At 43.3% G+C, this 24,312-nt stretch overlaps 2 protein-coding genes across 2 annotated transcripts in view; one reads left to right on the top strand and one right to left on the bottom strand.

Annotated features, from left to right (window-relative positions):
* LOC133974919 (astrotactin-2-like) overlaps positions 1 to 24,312 on the top strand; it is a 249,798-nt gene that overhangs the window by 167,029 nt on the left and 58,457 nt on the right. Inside the window, exons 14-16 of the mRNA XM_062412735.1 lie at positions 13,080 to 13,204; positions 14,605 to 14,709; positions 15,446 to 15,625. Of these exons, the coding sequence (XP_062268719.1) occupies positions 13,080 to 13,204; positions 14,605 to 14,709; positions 15,446 to 15,625 (410 nt within the window). The remainder of the gene's footprint in view (positions 1 to 13,079; positions 13,205 to 14,604; positions 14,710 to 15,445; positions 15,626 to 24,312) is intronic.
* Positions 17,234 to 23,028, bottom strand: trim32 (tripartite motif containing 32). The gene is made up of 2 exons (XM_062412736.1): positions 22,923 to 23,028; positions 17,234 to 21,643 (listed from the first exon to the last, which is right to left on the bottom strand). The coding sequence occupies exon 2, from the start codon at positions 21,629 to 21,631 to the stop codon at positions 19,574 to 19,576; it is 2,058 nt and encodes a 685-aa protein (XP_062268720.1). The 5' UTR covers positions 21,632 to 21,643; positions 22,923 to 23,028; the 3' UTR covers positions 17,234 to 19,573.

The following is a 24,312-nucleotide window of genomic DNA, read 5'->3' as shown; positions in this document are numbered from 1 at the left end:
TCACATTTTTTATTTCACATAAATTACACTTTAGGATCAACTCGAAACAAAGACAAGGATTTTTGTGAGATCAATTAGCTCATAGCTGGTGGCGCCCTTGTGCATTCCTGATAAAATAACTTGCATGTGCAGCAGCCGGAGAATCAATAGTATACCGGAGGGTGAAAAATAAGAATATGCATCGAACCGTTGGCCTGGAACTGTGATGGAGTTGCCTCACAGTGGGTATAGCTAACGATGCCAATCCTCCAAAATGGCTTCAATCTCCTACCTTTGTGCAAAAGTGGAGAAAAAAAAGCAGCATGTAGTAATTTGTAGTCCCAGTCCAAATCCTGAGTTAGTGGCTCAAAGTTTTTAGTATTGATTAATGAACCACTAATGCGGCGGTGAACTGCAGGGAGGCACCACTCGTGATTTCCTATCCCCTCCGGACGACTCTCCATCTTCACTCTTCTCCATCCCTTCCTCCTCAATCGTCCTGCCCTGCTTTTCCCAGATTGTTGACTCCTCCTGTAAATTCACCACTAATGAATTATTCATCGATATCAATTAATAAATAGATGGCACTTCTAAGACATTTCTTTTAAGTTTTATTAGACTTGTATGAAGTTTGCCAGGCTGCGTATTCGCCCACTCTCACCTCTGCAAGGCCACAGTACGGAGCAGTTAATTACGACTCCTGTGATGTGTCTCCCAGTTCCTGCCTTTCAAGAAGGCACGAGTAAAGAAAAAAAAAAAAATCGGCTCCGCTTCACTTAGTCTTATCATGGTGATGGACAGAAAAGCAGATAACACAGGAACATGTAATTATGCCTTCATGTCAGTCATGTCCCTCTATAATTACATTGTAAAATAAAAGAATACAAAGGCTGCCTCTCTGTCTTGGCCCATTACTGCAGATCAAACACAAGGACTGGGGGAAAAAATTGTGATGAGACTCCTAAATGTCCTTTGTGTATCGTTTATGCATCGGGACGGCAGAAAATCAAACAAGTCTTCAAACGCCGGGGTCGGACAACACAATGTCAGCGCCGGATTGTAGCCCGATGAGGCAGAAGACCAAGGGGCGTCATGTGGATTGAAAACGATCAATTGACATTGGGCCCAACAAAAGGTTGTTTTATCTCGAAGAGTGTGTCGTAATGGATGACAACCGATGCCGCCTCTGGGACGCCTCGGGACGTCCTAACAGAAAGGCTAGCGTGTTTGATTTTTTCGTCCCCTCTGTGGTATCGACCAATAGGAGCAAAGCTGACAGCGCTCTGCCGGAAGAGATTCCCACACACATTTATACAGCGCCACAAAAGCCATTGAGGGCAACTTCGATGTTCAATATCTTGCCCGAGAACACGTTGGCATTCAAAATGGAGGACCTGAGGATCAAACCACTGACCTTCTGGTTAGTGGACGACCCGCTCTAACTCTTAATTAAGATTAAGATTAAGATGCATTTATTAGTCCCAAACACATGCACAGACATGCAAAGGCACACTCATGCAGGTAGGGAAATGTAATCTCTGCTTTTGACCTTGACCCATCTGGTGCAGGACACACAGAGCAGTGAGCAACCATGTACGGCGCTCGGGGAGCAGATGTTGGGGGAGTAAGGTGCCTTGCTCAGGGGCACTACATAGGGTAGGGAGACTCCTGGATTTTTGGACAGATCAATCCAGGTTCGTCTTTTGTTGTGTCGCCGTGGAGTCGAACCAGAGACAAACCAGAGACCTTCTCTGCCCCTAGTCCAAGTTTCTGCCACTAGACCACTTAAACCACTGACAGAGGAGGAAGGAATGATTGTTGTTGTTGGAGCTCTGAAACGGAAGAAAGAAGAAAGATTTGTTCTACTACAGGACAGCCAGTATCGTACGCGCCTATTTAGACGCCATGTTTGTTTATGTTTTTGTCCCTAGAAGTCGGTCACAAGCATCTTTCCAGTGACATCAAACTTCCCAAGTTGCTCATCGTACAGTATATAATCCCCTAATCTGAGACTATAACCATTTTAACAGAATGATATATGCTGTCGTCTTAACCCAGCATGAGGCAACCCTGTTTGGGTAAATGAAGGATGGATGCACACAGTCGATACTGACACACACATACACACACAAACACATGCACACACATGTGTGCATAAGTAAACCATACACGTGGGTCAAGGTCTTCTGTTAATTTCAGAGCAAGTCATTTTTTCGAATTTACTTATTGTGCACAATCCCCCTTGTTGTAAATTTTCTTTATCAAAAACACAATTTTGAATAGTCCAAATTTCCAAGAGGCAGTTTGCTCTACCGTCTCGATAAAAAATACAAATATTAAATAGTCCTATGTCCTTCGCCTGCTGGCTTGTTTTTTTTTTTTAAGTGGAAGATTTTCAAACTGTTGTGCCTCTTGATCAATGTGCCCAATTTTACTGCGGGGAAAAATAACCTGTTGTATTCCCCTCTGTCGAATTCTCACAAGAGCCTCTCTGCTCTCGAGGTGATGACATAAGAGTCTGCCGGGAAGAGAGTTTTTAACTTTGCTCCTCGTAACGCAGTTGAGTCTGCGAGTGGGTGAGAGTTGAAGGGGGACAGAGAGAGGTGGAGTAGAGAGGGGAGATCAAGAGAGACAGGAGTTGTGAGGACCCAATCAGTGGGAGAGCAGGGAAAGTGGGAATAAAGTGCAAGTGGAATAATAAAAAAGTTGAAAAGCAATGGCTCTAATCAGGTCCACAGCTTGCTCGCCTGCATGACCCTCACTCCGCATTACCGAAGCTTCATCTCTAGGGTAATGCTTCTGGCCACCACAGCTCATTTCCGCAATTTCCTAAGGCAGGCCAATAGAGATATACGAGTAACAAAAGAAAGAGTCCGGGCACACGCGTGTACCGATTGTAGGCGCGACCCGGGGGAGAAGACGTGAGGTTGAGTGGTTTTGTGTGTCTAAAGGGGAGACGGAGACAAAAGCAATGAGTAATGTCATATTCTACAAAAGAAAAACAAGAAAAAAGGAGCAGGCTTAACACTCCCACGCACCGAGGCGTATTTTAATTTTCTCCAAACTTTGATGGCTAAATCAGACCCTCAGACGCCAATTTGCATTCACACAACAAAGCGGCAGCGCTCTCTATATCAGAGGCCGTTTCATTGACAGCATCCCCTCCCAGGCCTAATCAATATTGGCCATGAAAAGTCACCAGATCTCCTCCTCTCAGAGGAATCATTCATCAGCCGAGGCTGTGGCTGCAGCTGTAATGAGAGACTGTAACACTGGTCTCGAGGTAAACATCTCCGATTGTTTTATTGCACTGAGCATTACCCTGATTTTTTTTTTTTTTTTTAATCCGGCCTTTAATAACTCTTTAACTCGGCATCTGGGGCCTGTGTCCTGGGGGACAGCGGGTGCTTTATCTTGGTTATGACTCGTCTGACACGTCCCCTTCCGCAACCAACGTTTACTCAAATAACAAATATTACAGCTATTAAACATATTGCACATGATTGGATCGGTAGCGCACCCCAGACCTAATAAATCCGTGCAGACCTACAAATTGCCGGATGGCTCCCTAGGGCAAAGGGCGAAGACATAACTGGGAGCGAAGCGGGGTTGGATTGATTAGGTGATGGCGCACATTAAATGTTTAATTCAGAAATAATTTGATACAGCGATATCATTCACATGCAATAATTCAATCAGGAATATAAATGTGTGCCGTCTGAAAGCTCATTCCCTTCCTTTTATTATTAAAAGATGGATTCACCCAAATTTATGCCGGCACTTGTCACCAATGGCTCTAAAATCTTGTTGTTTCCAAGTAAGAGTGGGTTTAACCACGTGTTTGGCAAATGTTTTTCAGCCTGAGACATTTATATTCCTTCAGCTTTTCAAGTTTACCGTCTGTCACATGTTAGAAACACCGTCAACGTTCCCACTCGCTCACAGTCAATCACACTTTTCTCATTTGGGGACTGGAGCAACAAATAGCTGTAGCAACTTACTGGGACATTTGAGTTCTCACATACAGCCCCTATGGATAATTTCAGGAGATATGTTCAATGCATGTCTTAAAGAAGCTTTGTCTTTCAGCATAGTTCAACAGAAAACTATGCATATACTGTATCTAGAATCATCAGGGCGTTGTCACTGGAAACATACATTTTGTCATGTGGTTGTGGTTAGAGCAGAGATATTGTGGCTCAGTGAAGAAGGAACCGTGAGATACCATGAGAGGAAAGCGGGTTTTAACTCTTTAAATAATTGAGTAGTTGGTGGTGTACAATGGCAGCCAAGTGAAATTGGGTTTGGAGGAACAGGATTTGAAATAATTACGCAGCCTCTTTGTTCCACACTGCCGACCGGCCTCTGAATGATGCTGAATATCGAGATTCAAACTGAACCTTCAAGGCTCAGTTTTTCAGTTTTTCCATTCATTTGCCTTCATTTTTATGTTTTGTGCATATTTCGTGGTGGAGAACTCTGTTTTGTACAAGGTGTTTTCATTTGTCTGTACTGCCTTTTGTTGCGCACATCTCTTTCTAACGCTGAGTAATTATCCCATTTAGGAACAAATCCAAACAGCGTGGCAGCCATAGAAATCACAAACATGCTGTGTCTTACGTCAAATTTTGTGTTGGTTGTTTTTCTCGTGTTTATGTGGATGGTGGATGAGTCCACACCACATGAGTAGGACTGCTATTATCCACTTACTGCTGTTTCATGGTATATTTAAAATACGATTAAACCCTTGGTGGAACTTCTTTGTTTTACTTAGAGAATGTAGCTGTAGTTGAAGCATGGCACAGACCTTTTGTCATAATGTTTCCATTTTGTTTTCAATTTGTAGGCGAGTGGGGAAAATATTGGCAACAAACTTCTTCCCTTTAGTTGTTTTCTTCTACATCCCGTCATCTGTCAACAGCAGGAAAAGGGCTCCGGTCAAGGTCGACTACTTCCCTAAGATTTCTATTTCCACTGTAAAAGATTGACATCAGTCAGGAAAGTGTTTCCTTTGTCAAGTTCTTCTTTTGTATTTCATACAAAGCTGTTTTCCCCCTCCTGGCCCAATCACATCCTCCCCTCCCCTTGCTGCAAACCTCCAAGGCTACCAAGGGCACAAGGCCCCGCCACCCTCCATAATTCCAGATCATGATTCAACCCTACAGACTCGCACTCGGCTTCTGATTCACTGTCCCTCCCTTCCCTGCGGTGAACTGGGCATCGCTCAACCCCCCGTCCAGACTCCTCCACCCCTCCTCGGGGGTTGGAACTCTCCTCGTCTGGCATCCCGGCCGATAAGTAATCTTCTCACCTCGGTCGGAACTGCAATCACTTCCCATCTGACACGTTCTGCAAAGTCGCGTCTGCCTCCAGCTCACCCCTGAACTCCAGCGCTTTGCCCAGCCCGATACCCTGAGAGCTGCATTTGCGTACTGTACATCCTCACATGATAGCCAATCATTTGTTGGTGTTGTTAGGGTGCAATACATTTGATTATTAATGCAATATAAAGTTGAATTTTAGGGATCCTGACACCTTCTGTTTTAATAGTTTTCATTTCCCCCCCGGAAAGATCCCATAGTTCTTGCTCTGGTCTGGTTCCTATGTCCTTATTTTTATTTTGAGTATTTCAGAATAAAAGCAAAAGGAAACCATACATCCTCACATAAGGAGCCGCAACACACATTCTGATGTTTCTGGCCTGAATCCTGATACTACTAACCTTTCCTCTGGCACAGGGAAAGAGCAGCCTCTAGTGGTGGACATTATGACTTGTGCTTTGTTCTCCTTTCCCTTCCATCAAGTGAGATATTTATTTATCATTACAGAAAATGCAAACTCTTCAATTCCACAGAGTATCGTAACTTCTCCAGTCGCAGTGTTATTCTGTGAGTGGCCATTAAAATGAAATTGAGTGCTAGATTATTTGACAGGACTATGTTAACGGAGCATGACTTAAAAAAGTAATAGGCGGGCATTAAAATTTACATCAGGAAATTTGTTAGTTTCATAATTTTTAACTCGTATCGACAGAAAAATTAAGTTTTAATGATAACACTGTACAAGTTGACAGTATTCTGGCCTCAACCTTAAAGCCTCACCTTCAGATCAGCCTTGACCGAGTCAACAGGGACTCGGCTAAACATGGCTACACACAGATCCGTTTTAATGCAGTCACATAAACTGTTTGTTGGGATTGAATAAGAACATGATGAGTGAATTTATCATCTTCTCTAAATGTGTGTAACTCTTCAAGTAAACGAAAAGTTGGACAATACAGACATAAACACACATGCAAACAAAAGATGAACACACATAAGCATACTGCATACCACAAAGTCCAATACCAGTTAGTTATGTAACACAAACACTTCAACTGTCATGTGAAGCTGTCAGGATCCGATGATCTGCCTCACTACACAGAAATCCGCATCTCCATAGTTCAATAGAGGCCAAAGGTTAGAGGAGCTCAAAGACCTTCAACCTCCATGTCAGATTATTGATCAGAAGGGATCTAAACACTGAAAGCAGAATCTTGAAATATTTCAAAAATTATCAGGGAGCCTTTTAAACTAGATTAATGTTTAGTTCTGGATAGACAACATACTGCAGCGTTTTTCGATCATCCAAAGCTGGAGTTATTTGTTAGGCCGGAGAACAGAATGTCACAATGGTAAAAGTGTTTCCGTGTGGTCCTTCGGAAGGAAAGGTTGTTTCTGAGCTGGTAAAGTGCAGGAGACCGACAGGACAGATCAAAATCAAAGACAACACTGACGTCCTTCTCTTTCAGGCTTTGTGGTCCTAGTTAATTGTTAAATGAGTCCAGACAGTTAATCAATTGGATTCATCATCAGTCGAACAAGCAACTATCTAAATGTCTAACATCTACAATTATGAAAAACAATCAATTACCCAGTGGCAGCATGTTGAGTGAAAAATGTGTCCATCACAGAATAGACCCCTGAGTGAAACATGAGTGAAGCAACTGACCTTAGTTTTAGAGGACACCGATTCACTATGGAACACCACATAGTCTCTTCCTGAGAGACAAGCCATGAACTAGTTTAGAAATATAAATTGTGTAATATTAGCAACAATGACGTTTATCATCAGTAGTTCTGAGTATAATTTGCATTGCTTGCATCTGTCCAAAAAAGCAGTTTCTAAATATTAAGGATCATCCTGCTTAGTTCCCACTTTGGTTTCCTAGTTGTCCAAAGCAAAGGGGATTGTTTTTCTCTGGAAACTATGGATGTATCTGGAATCCAATTTGTCGGCTGTCCCACAGTTGTTGGTAAAATATGGTTTCTGAATGTTGGCACGTGCTGTTTCATATCTGAAGAGCTTGATATTGAGCTGACACAAAGAGCCCTCGAGGTGCTTTACCGCACCGTTGTAACGAAAAGAGAGCTGAGCCGCAAGGCAAAGCTCTCGATCTACCGGTCGATCTTCGTTCCTATCCTCACCTATGGTCATGAGGGCTGGGTGATGACCGAAAGGACGAGATCACGGCGGGTACAAGCGGCCGAGATGAGTTTTCTCAGAAGGGTGGCTGGCGTCTCCCTTAGGGATAGGGTGAGAAGCTCAGCCATCCGTGAGGAACTCGGATTAGAGCCGCTGCTCCTTCACTTAGAAAGGAGTCAGCTGAGGTGGTTCGGGCATCTGGTAAGGATGCCCACTGGGCGCCTTCCTTGGGAGGTGTCTCAGGCACGTCCAGTGGGGAGGAGACCTCGGGGAAGACCCAGGACTAGGTGGAGAGATTATATCTCAACACTGGCCTGGGAACGCCTCGGGATCCCCCCATCAGAGTTGGTCAATGTGGCCCGGGAAAGGGAAGTCTGGGGCCCCCTGCTTGAGCTGCTCCCCCCGCGACCCGACCCCGGATAAGCGGATGAAAATGAGATGATGAGATGAGATGTTCTGGCTATTCAAAGTTTTTAGCCAAATGTCACCTTTTCATTATGTTTGCAGTAGGTGTGAGAGGCACAAACTGCCTAAGAAGAAGTACCCCGGCCCTCACCATTAAAACAGCACCATTACCCTTTAGTGCCATCAAGATTGAGTCTTCAGGTTGAAGATAATGAACGGAGATGTTGTGAAATAACAGTGTGGTTAAGACGTAGTGACTGTGGTTTAATGTGTCTGAATCAGCGATGCCGAGAACATTTTTCCAAATGACGTGTAGCTAATGCTCATGAAGCACTGAGAGCAAAAAAGAGAGGGAAGGAGAATAAGGATGCAGAGCGGGTTTACCGCTGGAGACCAGGACGAGCAAACTGCGAACAATTGTTACACCGTACCAGGGGAGGAATACTGACAGTGATGCCCGGCTGTGAAATAGCCGAAAAAAATATGTATTTGCCTGTGAGACCTGAGCTCTGGCTCGCTTTCATAATCAGATGTATTGTTACTGGGCATGAATTGAAATGGTGCACACAGAGGGCAGCAAGAGACACGGAGACAGCGAGAGTCGGGGCTTTAATGTATATGCATGAACTCGTCTGGAACATTTGTATTCATCCCAACAGATATCGTTTTATCACACACTGGCCGGTGGAGCTGGTGTTTTTCTGAGACTCTCGTTCAAACGGGGAGAGTTGGCCCCACGTGTTCCACTGGAGGAGGATGGGAGGTCTGTTTTTCCAGGAGGGAGCCCAGTGTCCACCGATCCTAATGAACACACATGGGCCCTGAAAGAAACATGAGTCAATATACAAGTTTGTTAGCTTGGCCCCGGCAAGACCGGACGCACACATGTGGTCTGTGGCGTGTGGGAGGTTTGATGTGTATGTGCGTGTTTGTCAGTGTGAAGTAAGCCTGGTTGGTAAAATAATTGGTTGAGTACCTGGAAGGACTAGAGATTGAACCATGGAGAAGTTCTCGATTTATTGTTAAAATAACATAAGAATAAGGCTACATGGCTGCAGACAAAAACAGTCTATGCTGCAGACGCTCATTAAAATGTTTGTTTAAAATTTGTTTTGCAACAGAAGGGAGTATATCCGGATTGCATTCATCAAAGATATCATTTCTACAGTTCTACGGTAGAGTGTTTGTATTTCTTTATCAAGCCTTTGCTTTGTATGTGTGCTTCTATTGTATGTTGAAAATCCATTGTCATTCATAAAGATGTTGTCATCTTTGGCAGGCAGGCAAGCAGTCAGGAAATGGAATCAGTGACGTACCATCATGGATGCATGGATGTACCTGGGCTGTGTGTATGTATGTACTTGGGTTTGGGGGGTATATGGGGTACTTTTAAATTAAGCACTTTGTGTTACATTTTCTTTTTCTGAAAGTGCTATATGAACATAGTATATGATATGCACCACCCAATATGAGCTATTATAGGGTTGGCTACGTGAATGGTATTGTCTTCATTAGTGGCAGTATGTACACACATCCCTTACCTGAGCTGCTCATACGAGATGGAATAGATGGGAAGGAGTTAACGAAACCAGTAAAGTTTATAAAGATGCTGACATGTTGCACATCTGCCAAATGGTGTTTCAGTCATCCAGTGATTAATGGCAGTGAGACGGAGAGCATTCCCAATACCAGGACCCTAAAGCTGAAACGGCTAAATGGAATTCAGCCATCATTAATTGTTTTATTTACACCCAAAAATGTCGTCATGTCTTCTGTGAAAAATGAGTTGAAACGCGGGGTGGTTTACGGGCTAATGGAACCAGCATGTTCAGTGATTTGTTTGTTATGGAGATAATTATCCAGTTTAATAAAGTGTAGAGATTGCACAGCTAGGTGTGCATCTACACAGTTTCACCACTGCAGGAAAAGCACAGATGTAACTAATAATGATAAATAGTGATGGCTCCAGTCCATTTAAGTGTCAGGGAGTAATATAAGTGGGTCGGCACACTCATTAGCATACACTTGGTCCTGGAGCAGTTGGGCAGAATGCAGTCATTATTAATGTTACACCTGCGTTTAACAATTCAAAATGTCTGCCGTGAGTCAGGCTTATTGGCAGGTTTGCTGCCTAAACTCATTAAGCCAAGTCCGTCTTCTCATTACCGTTAATTTGTCCTTCTGAGGTGAGATGCGTCGGCTGTTCTCGGCTAACAGCTAAACCACACTGTGCAGTTTTTCTATTCTGTGCTCTGGTATGTTCGCTACGTGTTAGTGTGTTTTCTATGTTATCTGCTCCGGTTTCAATTGTTATATATTCAAAAAATTAAATTAATAATTTTCCATCCATGTTGAACACAGCTCCCTGGAAGAAGAGATATTGTATCTCATTCAGACCTTCCAATAGATTACATATAAAGATGGATGACGGGTCTTCACTTCCAGCTACAAAGATATTAAGCCAAAATATCTCAGGTACAAGTGCTGCCACCTTACGTATATGGAGTCTGTGCAGTAGCGACCGGGCACAGAGCCACGGTAGCGAGGTCCCGTTGCGAATCCGTCTAAACTGTCTCTTTTGCCATTTCTTTTCATTGCAACTCATAAAAAAAAACAAATTTACCAGAAAAATGTACATCTGAACATACAGCAATGTGATAAGCACTGTACTAACAATGAAAGATACTTTTATTTGAGGTGTTCTTTGACTTTGAACATTGATCCATGTCCCATCCAGAAACCTGGAGAAGGAGGTGTTTATGACCTATACTGAAGCCTGCCACCAGGTGGCGATCGAGGCATTTCGGCTTCACTTTTGTGTCGCTACCATTTTGTCCATCTTTATATGCAGTAAAAACCTGCCTAGTTAAATAAAGAATAAATAACAATTGATAATAATTATATAAATAAATGTCTTGCCTTCTAATGAGCCATCTGCAGAAGTACACACACACACACACACACAAAGCTGTGCTCTCTTTACAGCGGTAATCAAATCGGATTGTCTCACCATTTGACCTCTGCACAAAGGAGCAGACACAACTAGAGTGGCACTCAGTAGAGCGTTTACCTCTGCCTCGGTCCAACAGTGGCCCTAATTTCAACCACCCTGCACCACATTACACACACTCGAATCTAGCAGTTCCCTCAGTATCACTGATTTACTTCAGGGGTATTTCAAATAAGAACACGGTGGAAGGAGAAGGTTAAGGACATTTAATGATTTTATTGGCACCGCAAGGACCCGAGAAATCACACACTATTTTCTTTTTTCCTAATCCTCCAAATTGAATCAGATTTCACTTCTGATTTGGAGCAGCTCTGAGGTGAACTATTGTGTGTCAGCGTAGGTCTTTCAGCTTCAGAATGTGAGCAAAGTGGCGAAAGAAAAGGAACTCTCGCAGGGTGTCAAGGACAGTCCGCACCTGAGGTTTGAAAATCTGTAAAAGCCACATAATATCTCGGTCCACGCCTCTGCCGCCGCCGCCTCCTCCGAAAGGTTCCCTGAGCCTCGGCCTGAAGCTGGCTGATTTAATTTTAGCAATCAATATGTTTTCTGTGAGCATAAGCCACAGTAATCTTTTTATAGCACCTCCTCTCTGCCTTTCTCCTCTCATCCTTTGCCCTTGAGTCAATCCTTCCACCCCTCCACTGTAACACCGGGGCCGTGATTGCGTCTAACCGGCTTTGTGGTTAGCGGGAAGGGAGAAAGGAGACAGAAACAGGTTGAAAAAATGATATCACGGAGAGTGAAGCCATACGCACCCCCCCACCACCCCACCACTCCATCCGAGGCTCCGTGGCACAAGGTCTGCTCTTGGAGACTTGGTCCCATACAGGTGGATCATGGGAAATAGGCTGCTTCCACGTGCCATGCTCTCAGAATGCAGCATGACAACTCTTTTTTTTGTTTTGTTTTTGTAACAGGAAATAAACAGCAGCTGCTTCGGTTGAACCAGAGCCGTCTCCTGAACAAAACAGACAAAAACAGACGAGTGCTGTTCATTCTGCAAGTGATTTTTCAACAAGGACATATCGTGGAGGTGCAAATAGATCGTGAAAAGATTTGAAAACCTACCTCGAGTTAATATGCGCTGTGTTCGTTTATAGGCGTTCTTTATTACCTCTTGCTATAGCAAAGGATGCAGGTCTTCCTCTCTCCTGCTCTCCCCTCCCAGTATTTCACAGTTGTTTTCACATTACCGTGCTTTCATGTGCTTATCGTCCGCAAGCGAGGAGAAAGCGAAAAGAGATTCAGAGGGGTCTGTTCTTATCTGAGCGTGCAGCTCTCTGTTTTGCCCTCGGACAGGGGGACACAACTGTTTTCTTTATTGGGTCGCCAAGCTACATGCACACAAACACACACACACACACACACACACACACACACACAGGTTTTGGCCTTGAACCCATGTTTTTTTTCTTCCTGTTTACTCATTCGGTGAGGAACTCTTTGATTCTGTGGCTCCTTGATGGAACGAGTTACTACCCACACTTTGTTGTGTTTAGACGTTAAACATGGTATTAATAATTATTTACACCCAATAAGCTCACAGACGCTTTGTTCTAACCTCCATGAAGCCGAGGAGACCAGAAAAATATCAACACCTAACAACAGAAGAAAAAAAAACTTGCAAGTGAAAAACAGTGACGTCTCCAAATACCTGTCGCTGAATGATTCAGGAGGCCGGCAGCTGGATGGGGAGCTGGAACCTGCAGGGATTGTGGATATTGCTTTGTGAACTATTGTTTGAGCTGCTTTCTATTGAGTTCAGAATGTGGAGCTTGCGACTCTGACTATCAAACACAGAATCCACAAAGAAGCAGAGGACACACAAAGAGGCGGGCTAGCTTTTCTTCTTTTTAATAAAGAACTACCGGACTTTGTGAATATTAACAGCTGTTATTGGTTTTGGCATTATTTGTTTTAGTGTGTCGGAGAAATGACTATGGGTGGCATGGTGGTGCGGCGGTTGGTGAGTGTCGCCTCACAACCACAACGTCGCCGGTTCAAACCCTGGTTTGGCTGGAGGTCTGTTCATGTTGAGTTTGCATGTTCTTCCCGTGTTTCTGTGGCTTCCTCCCACAGTCCAAAGACAAAGGTTGTTTGTCCCGTGTGTATCCACTGGCCGACCTGTCCAGGGTGTCCCCCTCCAGCTTCCCCCCCCAAAGGATAAGCAGTCCGGATGATGGATGGATAAAATCTCTACTTTTCTTTCTTTGCTTCTCAGGGACAACAATTTCATTAAGGACTTTCCCCAGCTGGCCGATGGCCTCATGGTCATCCCCTTACCTGTAGAGGAACAATGTCGAGGGATCTTGTCGGAGCCCCTGCCCAACCTGCAGCTCCTCTCAGGTGAGTGTAATGGAATAAACGGAACATGTCTGTTTAGCGCTTCTCCAGACCTATCGACCACTTTACAGTACAAGTCGCATTCACCCATTCATCACAGCCGTCAGGGGCCATTTGGGGTTTCAGTGTCTTACCCCAAGGATGCAGAATCTAAGAGGCAGGTATCGAACCACCGACCCCAAGCCACAGCTGCCCCATTACAGTGCGTGTACGGCAAGTTGATGCATATGTGCTTTTCCTTCTCCTTTATCTCTCTCATGGAGAGCAATTTGATGCACTGCATATTTCAGTGGCAGCTCTGTGATCTTCTCTGAGCCGACTAAAAGCCAATGGGAAAACAAAGCCCCCGTGTTCATTTCCAACACATAAAGTAGCCTGTTTGAAAAGCCCCTGCAATGTTCTAGTTGTGAAGCTCCAGAGCCCAAGACCGTTTTATTATTTATCTGTGAGCATCACTATTCACCTGAGAGATGCACAACAAGTTTTATATAGAAACGGGAAAATGTAAAGTGTCAGCGTGTTCCTGTTGCTGATATATTGCCCATTTTGTGCAAAGTCGTTTAAAAGGATATAGGCTTATCTCCCTGTATTCTTCTCTATCCATACCCCGCACACATAAATATGAGATATTCTAAACTCTTAACACTTAACCTCCTATTTCATCCTTTTATCCTTTTCTCCACTGTTCCACCCCATCCTGTGGGGGGGGAGACTCACTTAAATATTTAGCTGCAAACCTGCACCTCCACCTCTGCCCTCTAATCCCTCCATTAGCTAAATTGGCATTTGGTCCACACTGACCCCTAAGGATTTTATTTATTTAGCTTTTTTTTTTTTACTAGGGTTCTGCTTTCACCAGAATTAGATGCAAACACACACACACACACAAAGAGATAAATTGCCCTTTCTTTCACTCTGCATGAACGTCCCAGGTATAAAACTCTTTCCAGAGGCAGAGAAACGAGGTTCCTGTAAGCTGTTTCTTTTTATTTTCTTTGCTTCTTCACTTTTTCGTGGCTTTTCTCCTAAACCGGTGTTGGAAGTTGGGTAATTGAATTGCAGAGAGAGGCAAGATTGCACTCACTTCTAATGTCAGCAATCCAATTGGAGTTCAAGCTGCACTATATATCTGCCATTGATCCGGGAGCAGCCGGGATATGGGCCCGCGATAATAAACAATGTTAAGGCAATAATGGATAACAATGGGTCTGCAATAAACCGTTCCAATGAAATGATGGATTTTATTTATCTTTTCATTTATTCAGAATCTGCGCTGCTCTTTAAGAGGCCGAGTTTTCTCATTTCTTTTGAATTGTCGGATTTGTTGACATCCTTATATCTCCCTCTGTCTTAAATTGCCTCCTTGTTCTCTTTTTCTTTCCTTTTTCTTCTGCCCGGCTTAGGAGATGCTCAATTCAGTGAGGCGGTGGGCTACCCTATGGTTCAACAGTGGAGAGTCCGCAGCAACCTGTACAAAGTCAAACTCAGCTCCATCACCTTGTCCACAGGTCAGTACCTGAATGATACGACTGACACCACAGCGATAAATCTACCTACTGATTCCACCGTCTGTCTTTCTGTCTCTATGTGGAACGTGTTTCTCGTGACCCATTCATCTGATCGGCTTCCCACTTGGTACGTGGATCCTAAACTGCCCCATACATTATATTATATATAGAATTGAATAAACAGGCGACCAGTAGGTGTCAGTGGGGGTGAGGCAGTGGGCCTTCAGTCTATGTCTTCTTCTGATATTTCACCATATCGAACTGACACATACATTCAGTCGTGAGTGTTGATCTCCCTCTGAATTACAGAGCTTTGACTTTGAACAGTTGTGAACTTGTGAACCGACCTGCAATGTATGAAAAAATAACAGCACTTCAGTAAATATAAGTGATACATGCGAATAAAGCAAATTCAGTTAAAAAAAATTTTAAATCTTTGTTGTAAAACCAGATACAATTTGATTTCTTACTTCTCTTTGCAACCTAGAAAGTTAATAAAGATCTCTGCACTCAAACAATAAATATGAGACGTAGCAGTGTGAAGTACCTTCTGGCCATTAACACAGACCATTCCATACAGACAGGTTAAGAAGTCTGATTATTAACAAATAAACATGTTGTGTTGTATTTACTCTTCAGCCTATACAGTATAAATGTTCTGTTTATTCTATCTAATGTTGTATTATTACAGTATTCAATTTAACGACAAAAATCCCTAATCCTCTTTCTCCTTCAGGTTTTTCCAAAGTACTGAAGACTTTGTCGGCGGACAGCACACGTGAGGAGCTGCTGGCGTTTCTCCAGGAGTACGGCAGCCACTACGTGTCCGAGGCCCTGTACGGCTCCGAGCTCAGCTGCAGCATCTACTTCCCCAGCAAGAAGGCCCAGCAGCAGCTCTGGCTGCAGTACCAGAAAGGTGAGCGCACTGGGAAACACGGAAGACGGGCCGAACGAAGGCATGACCGCTGAATTCTAGAGGGATGAACTGAAACGTCGTCCTCACAAACAAAACATGAAATTTGGGGGGGAAAATGTTACACAGAGAGATTTATGTAACATATCATTTTAAACCTATTGACAAGTATTCAGGAAAGTGTTTTGAGACAGGTTAAATAGAAATGGACATAAACAGCAGGGGTCTGCAAAGTTAAGCCAAAGCTGAACTTTTTCTAAATCAAAGCAAACTAAATACTGCAGATTCACAGTGAACAGATGCAGAACAAGTTTTAGTATAACTGAACAGGAGGGGGGGGGGGGATACATTTTGTCTAAATACAAACTAAACTGGGTTATGTTTAAAGACTTCATCCTCCCTTAATTCGCCTTCCGGTTAGAAGGCTGCATAAGCTGCGTGAATTGAATTAAACATCAGTGGGACTTAACCAGCATCCCCCAAGCCTTTTGCTGCACTGTCCCATTTAAGTGGAGTTTTTAATCCTGTTTATTTGCGATCCAAAAAGGTGCTGATTTGAAGTCCAGCCGTTCAGTGCGGTTCAATGGAACTTAGCTTTTCAATATAAACACGTTTACACAGCGACCCGCCTTGTTGAAGAAAAGAAAAAACACATTTTTGGATCAATGGGGATCAAGTTTCAGCACCTGCAGCCCCCACTTACAAGAAGTAACGCAATAGTGTTGAAGGGTTTCAGTGACAACACGATTTATGGAAAAGATGGAGTTTTCTAAGAGTTGATGTCTAGACTGATATGCATTAAAAATCACCCGATCAGTTATTTGGCTGGAATGAAAACATGCATAACCCTAACTCTTACCAATCCATTATATTGTGCCTGTCATGGACAAGACCTAGGATTAGGAAAGTACATAAATATACCAGAATAAAAACATTCACATTAATTTCAAGCAGTGGTTAAAAGTATGATGCTAACATAAATCCGAGTGCTATATAACCTGACCTGCTGATCTTTAAGAACCATTCAATTTTGCCTGTTTTTTTTGAGAAACCCTAACAGCTTAAACAATAAAGTTTTAAATATATACGATGCACCTCCAAAGCTAAACACGACCAAAAGTAAGTGAAGTAGATAAAACTAAAATGACCCACACACCTCACGCCAAGCCCCAACAGCCCCCTCGAATTTACATCCTGCACCAAATATCTCACACAGATCGTTTTTTATCTTTATCAAGATCCAACAATTACTCCCTGGGAAAATTGTGAAAATGTTTATTCAGATGTGCACCAAAAATGTATGGGTTCCTCCCCTACACATTCCACATCCTTTCACCAAGTTAACTGGAAAACGGCTCAGTTGCTTTTGGGTAATCTTGCTTACAAACAAACATAACCTCCTTGGGGGAGGTAGTTAGTTCCATCTCTACCAACTGCATCATTACATAGCTGACATATTACTTTATCATTCTTAGTTTTGCTGATAATACTTCTATAAATTACTTATAACATAGTAAGACTTTGAATGTACAACCTCCATCGGAATTAGTCAGAATTCTACTGAGAACAGATGCAGCGTTTTGACGAGTGAACATAAAGATGCAACTGATATTTTACTAGTTTCATAAATGTTTATTGCACTCAGATATTCAACAATACAAACATGAAATTGACGACACAGACACGTCGGTAATGTGTTCAACACATTTTAAAAATTCACAGCCTCCAAAGGACAGAACAAGTGTGCAATGAAAGAACAGCGGTCAAATGACATAGAATAAATCATATTCAGATGCAGACTCTGATGTTGAGCACATAGAAACAAGGACACTTATTATTTTTTTGTTGTGATTTCTGCATTTTTCTGTCAGCGCAAGTCTGAATATACTCTAGTAGCGACTACTTCTATTGACCACATGAATAAAGTGTAAGCACTGGAAAAACAAGGTCTTGAGGGCAAGGACGCCATGCATCCCAGATTCCATCCTGATCTATTTAGACTTAACAATAAAAAAAAAACATGAAAGCACAAGGATGTCAGACTTCACCCAATACTCATTCTGGTCTTGTTTGTTATCCTAATCTCTTAATGTTAAAACATTAATAACTCTATGTTTAATGTTTGACTCTCACATATCTATATTTGTATTCAACTGTGGAACAGAGCTCCAGGTGCAGTATTAAGGTCAGCTTAGTGAAATCATCTATTTTTAAGGCTGAAACTGAGTCGGTATCCATTATGCTCCGATGAGCAAATGTGGACTGGAAGATACAAGGTGCCTTAAGTCCGGCGTATTCACCATTTGACTTTCTGGACAGAGAATATGTTGCATACAATATTATTACATGGGTTTCAATGATTAACTTGATTCCCCATACTTAAGCCACTAATATTGTTTGATAAAAGGTGACTTATTATTTTACCTGAAAGCATCATCTTCCTTATGCTTCTTATGGACTAAAATGATAGACGAATACACTACACACGTGAGGACACAATAACGGCATGGAGCGACTTCTCTTTGGAAGCAGCATCGTGTTTGAACAAAGTTTGTGAACGTTTTTCAAGTTGTGGTGCCTTGCATGTACCCTTATGCTTAATGTGGTCTGGGTCATAGTGTTTTTAGTGCTGGTTGTAGTGGCATAGCAATGTAAGTTATGTGAGGACGACTTTATAATGCAGCAGAGACCATGTGGAAAAGGACAAACAGAGCCAAGGGACGCTGTCTTGCATATTTAACGGCCTCGTAATTTACCAGTGTCACCAGGGACCAAAGAACTGTGTTACTGTAATTAATGACAGCTGAAGCAACCATCTAGACACTGACTTAAAAAGTGCGAAGAGAAGTATAAGTATACACGATCATTCCCAGAATACTAACTTAAATGTGAAGTACACACAGAAACTTAGGTGAGATGTACGACGGAAATAGAATTTGATCTGCAAATGTTACTTCAGCTTGCCTCTTTGGTTGATTTTAGACATGCACTGAACTCCAGATAATTGGAAATGATCTAGATAATATAAATAAGTACTAGAAAAAATTTAAATAATTCAATGAGCAAACTAAACATAGGTGTCCCTTCTGAAGATTGCATTGAGTCTGCAAACCTAAAAAAAAAAAAGAGACTAATTTACCAGATGATGGTTATAGAACCCTCAGGACTCCTGTAAATTACATTTTAATATTGCCTAATATTACCCAGCTTCCCTCCACAGGACATTTTGTTAGTTTATAGTTCAACACATGTTCCTGTGGGCAACCTAATATTCTACACTTAATGCTCCCTGAACTTTAATGAATGCAATGGACGCTGATACTCGGGGTACCGTTTTGCCATGAGCTAACTGCAGTCGACTTTAAAGCTGCCAGCCGCATTCGTCAACATCAATGTGAGTCTGTGCTACTAAAAACCTTACACTAGGAAACAGTGACGTGTCGACAATAAAGTGCTTCACAGGCCAAGCGCCTCGGTTTGCTTTATTTCATATGTAAATACATGTTCGTTTCCAGCTCTTCCCCGGCCCATCACAGTGTCGGGCTGAATCGGTGGATATAGAAGCAAATAAGAAAGGGGGGGGGGGGAATAATCTTTACTTTGAGTCTGCAATAGCTTCGACATCAATGGCTCGTTTCGCTTATTTTAATGAGACCACTTGTGCCAGTATTCTTCCACATTAAATGATTGCAAGGTCTGTTTTTAGTGTTGTAATCCATTCACATACCCGGGCAGGGGCAGTTAAAGTAGCTGATTTTCAATTTGAGGTATTAAATTAAAACCAGTTTTCTTTAAACAGAACAAAACATTCATTTACATTAATAATCCAAAAAACAATTGTTTTTACCGCAGCCAAACTAAAGTGACAGATAATAGTGTGTTTCTTTTCCTTTTCCAACACATAACTACTAGACCAATCGTGCTTAGGGGCAGTTTGACTGGATGGTTCCTCTAAGAAATGGAAGAGTGCCTCCTCTGAATGTAGGAGTAGACTTTGACACAGTGGTCCCAGCAGTCCAGCACCAGCAGCTGTCCTTTCTGGGTGGTGGCCACTCCCACAGGGCAGGTCAGCCCGTCAGGGATGAGAATTTTGAATCCACCCTCTTTGGGAAACTGGAGGATTTCTTTCCTGCCACTGTCTGTTACCAGCAAATCCCCATTGGCATCCACACACATTCCAGTGATGCAGCGGAAGTCCTCTGCTTCAGAGAAGAAATGGCTGAGCTGCTTGCCCAGCTGGCCGTCAGACCCCACTGACCCAATTGAGAAGCCCCCCTCCAGATGGGGCTCATTGTGGCGTTTTTCAAAGTTCAGTGCCAGGCCCTGCGTGAAATAGACTTTCCCAGCTGCGTCACATGTCACAAACTTTGGCCGCACGGCGGAGCATAATCGGTTGTAGCTGACCACACCCACATTGCGGTCCACTGCCAGACACCACAGCTTGCCACCTTCCACATCTGACACCACAAACTGGCCGGATGGCATGGCAGCAATGCCCCAAGGTTTAATCAGCTGGTTCTTGTGGCAAGCCACACAGTGTCCTTCCATAGTGTAGACTTTGACTGAGTTATCGTAGTTGTCCGTGATCCCGATCAGACCTTGAGCGGTGACAGCAATGGATAAGGGGATGAGGTTAGGCAAGTCTGCACCAAGGAAGCTCAGGACAAAGTTATCGATGCTACTGCCATTGCGGCGGATTTCACGCTGGAAACCTTTGCGATTAAATATCTGGATACGAAAGTTGCCACGATCGGCCACCAGCACCTCACCTTGTGGTGTTACGCAGATGCCGACAGGTAAATTGAACATACCAGGCAGCGTTCCCTTGCAGCCCATCTTCTTCACAAACTGGCAGACTAGGGGCCCTGCACTGGCCCCGGCTCCTCCAGGTGATCCCCCACCTGCATCCATGGACTTTGACTTAAAGCTGGCTGGTGAACCGCATACCGCCTCCTCTATAGCTCCAACCATATCGACGTCTCTGTAAAGATCCACACGAGCTCCCATTGCACCACTGGTACCCCCAGCTGCCCCACCTAGTCCCTCTAGATCACCTTCAAGTGCGATCTCCAACCCACTCTCCTCATCATCTGTGTTGACAGTGTAAGTGTTTGTAGTTATCTGGCCCACCTCTAACGGCTGTGTGTGCTCTGCTCGGGCCAGCTCCGGCTCCTGCAGCTGAAACATGGCGGGCAAGTTGCTCCTCAGATCAAGCTCCTCATCATCACTCCCCCCACCATCGTCCTTTAACAGAGCGATATCACTCTGCCTCACCCGTATTGTCAGATAATCACAGCGTGACACCACCTTTACCTCTGCAATGTTGAGAAAATACGTCTGCTCCTCAAGAACATGCCCATTGAGTTTCTCCACTTCTGCCAATGAAGTTGTGAATGTCCTTCGAGACCTGCTCAGTTCCTCTTGAAGACGTAGCTCAGCTGTAGTATAGTCCTGCTGCACTGCGCGGTATTTAAGTCTCAAGGCCTTGGAAATGCTTTCGATGGCTGTCTTTTTCTTCTGAATTTCACCCATAACGTTCCGCAGAGCCTTCAACTTGCCACCCAGTTCTTTACGCCGCTGTTCAGCAGCCACCCTTATCGGTTGCACTTGATGACCTTGATCCAGGTGGCCCTCTCCTTTACAGAGCTCACAGAGGACAGTGGTGCACTCGTGGCAGTACTGACGTGGTAGACGGCTGCAGCAGGACTTGCACATGAGGGCAGCAGCTGCAGCACTACATGACAAAGTGCAATCAAGGATCTTCAGCACAGTAAGATTATCAGCCAGCTGGGAAATGCTGCTCATACGGGAGACCTTGCTACAGAAGGGGCAGCGAACACCATTGATGGTGTTAGCCAACAGCTTCTCGAGACACTGCCGGCACACTGTGTGACCACACTGCAGGAGTTTGGGCCTCATTTGTTCCTGGTTGTAGGTCTCCAGGCAAATGGGACACTCCAGAACCTCTCGAATTAGATCTGGGTCCAGCGGGGAAGACGGCGATTCCATTATTGCTCTGTCCTTAAATGAGAAAACACAACACAGGAATCATATTTTGAAATGATACACCATTGAGGCTGAAATTTTACTTTTAATAAAATAGATGGTAGAAAATAAAAATGTGAGAGTCCAGTTCAATTTGTTGTGCCGCTAATCTGTGTATTTTGTAACAACAGAAAATCCTGAATATATTTAAATTATCCAAGGAAGTTTGATGCTTTCACTGCCACTGCAAGACAAACAACTTAGTCTTCCCCACTGAAAAAAAGAACCACTCAGCAAATGCTCAACTTTGCAGACTTTCGAGCCAGTCTACGTGAGATGCCTTTACTTGCTATTGTTTTTGCTAGAACTCAAGTCTCGATTGTTAATTGAGTTTGGCCTGAATGCACAAAAGTTGCATGGTGTAAATGATGAATGGGAGTTGGGTGTTGTGAAAGATGGATGGGGACACAGCCCTGTTTATCATCAGAGCAATACAGTTTAAAACAAAACGTCAACGTGCTTTCTCATCATCTCCATTATCAATTTAGAAGCATTTATCAGTTGTTGTTTTTAACCTCCATGCTTGTGGCTACATTCATGAAACGATAAATGGCAACGTGCTTTTATCATATCCCACAACTGGTTCATCACTCATTTCACTTTTCATTTGCATAACCTCCATTTTTATCAGTTAATTTGAGCTACTTCCACCCCAGTTATCATCGTCTTCTGGGCACAGTTAATAACTTTAAGTCAGGCTAAGAGTAGCTTTGCAAGCTAGCCCTTCTGTGTTGGAAAGTAGCTGTGGACACACACAACATGAAAATGACTTATTGACAATAGCTGTCAACACAGCATGTCACACTAAGCTAAGCTAACACTCGTTGCTATATCGCCACCAAATAAACAAACCGTGACACTAACGAGAATGAGGAGGAAGCCAGTAGAGGAGTCTCTGCTGTTTGCTGTGACTCTGTGTTGTTACTGTGCAGAACAACACGACCGCGTCCCACACAACGCTGCTGACGCGACAAACAAGCTAACGAAGCTAACTGGCTACAACCGCAAAGCTCGCATGTCGCTCCACACATGACTCCGTCCCAGGTGCGGTCACCTGGAAAAACCGACTGTGACGACACTTGTGTAGTTGGAGTGAAGCGGAGGCCCGTGTACAGACAACATGACGCTGTCCTTCGAGCTCTAACACAACGCGACAGTTATCTCTACAACATGACCGGGCTGCAGTCCGTGCAAGTGCGTAACACAAATAAAACACACAACTTGTCGCCGTGCTCCGCTCCGTTTGTGTCGTTACCTTCTCTTCCTCAGAGTTTCTGCGGGACACAAGCTGTGGTCATGGGCGTGTTGTGTCAGTGCAGCTGCCTGTGCTGCTGCAGTCCGCTCCACGTCACGCATCTGACGTAATCACGCACAGAGCCGGATCCAGCACTGGCCTGACGTGCAGGCTGGTGGATCGCGCACGTGGTCCTGATGCAGTTCACAGGGTTTGACTGAAAACATGAGCGGCACATCATAATAACAATAATAATATTATTAACTTATTATTATTATGATTATTGTTGCTGGTTCATTCATTTATTATTGTTATATATTTCTCATAGTAAAACTATAATTATATTATTTGATACTAATTAAATAAACTATCAGTTCAGTCGATCATATTTTATTTGTGTAGCCCATATTCACAAATCACAGATTGTCTCATAGGGCTTGACAAGGTGCGACATCCTCTGCTCTTAAGCCCCAACAAGAGTCAGACTACCCCATGTGAGGGATCCCTCCATAGTCAGATGCCAACATGATCCATAATCCACCACCATGATCCACCACCAATGCTTATCCTTGAAAAAATATATATAGTTGTTACTTTCAGCAGGAAGAAATAAACAAACCTGTAACTGCACTTGGAAACATCCAGATCATGAGAAAGCACCAGGCCGGGGCCCGATGCTGTTTACATATGCTGCACTTGTTTGTATCATGTAAAAAATCAACTATGATTCACTTTTTAAATTCAGAGTGCAGGTAAACAAAAAAGTACTGTCATATATAGAGCCTGCAATACCTGTTTTATCCTACAACTACATTCGAAAACATCCAGATGTTGAGAAGCCTGTAAGTATAGAGATTGTCCACTAGATGTCAGGATAGGCTCAGTCTTTTATATGATGTTAATGCAACTTCTTTCAAGAGAGTGATTTTTCATTTTTGGGATTCTGGGACTATCTGCGAAACAGCATAGACAAATATGTGTAGATAAAGTATTAATATGCATTTATATTAATAATTTTATTTTATCATAGTTTTATTATACATGATCATGTTAAGTGACTGTTGCTAGGTAATGTTTATATTATTTTCCACAACTCAGATGTAATTACATTCTGTTGTAACGTTAACTCTTACACTCAGCTAGGCCACACAATTTAATAGCATATGACCCTCTTACGATATCAGTGTTAGCCTATGTTAAATATAGTATTATTAATAAAGAGCCTGATCTAGATATAACAAGGGTCTGGGGAAATCAGGAGTCCATGCCACATCTAGCACTTGCTGCTGTTTTAATAAAGCAAAAGCAACAACAGCAGCCATATCTAACATCTGTATAAAGTCGCTACGGAAGATATCTGACACCTTTGTTGTTGTTGCCGGGGCAACATAACCCCGGCTAGAGGCGGACG

The sequence above is a fragment of the Platichthys flesus genome, chromosome 19 (genome assembly GCF_949316205.1).
Source record: "Platichthys flesus chromosome 19, fPlaFle2.1, whole genome shotgun sequence".
NCBI lineage: Eukaryota > Metazoa > Chordata > Actinopteri > Pleuronectiformes > Pleuronectidae > Platichthys > Platichthys flesus.
Note: the sequence above shows the minus strand (reverse complement) of the source record. Positions and strands in the feature narration are given on the sequence as shown.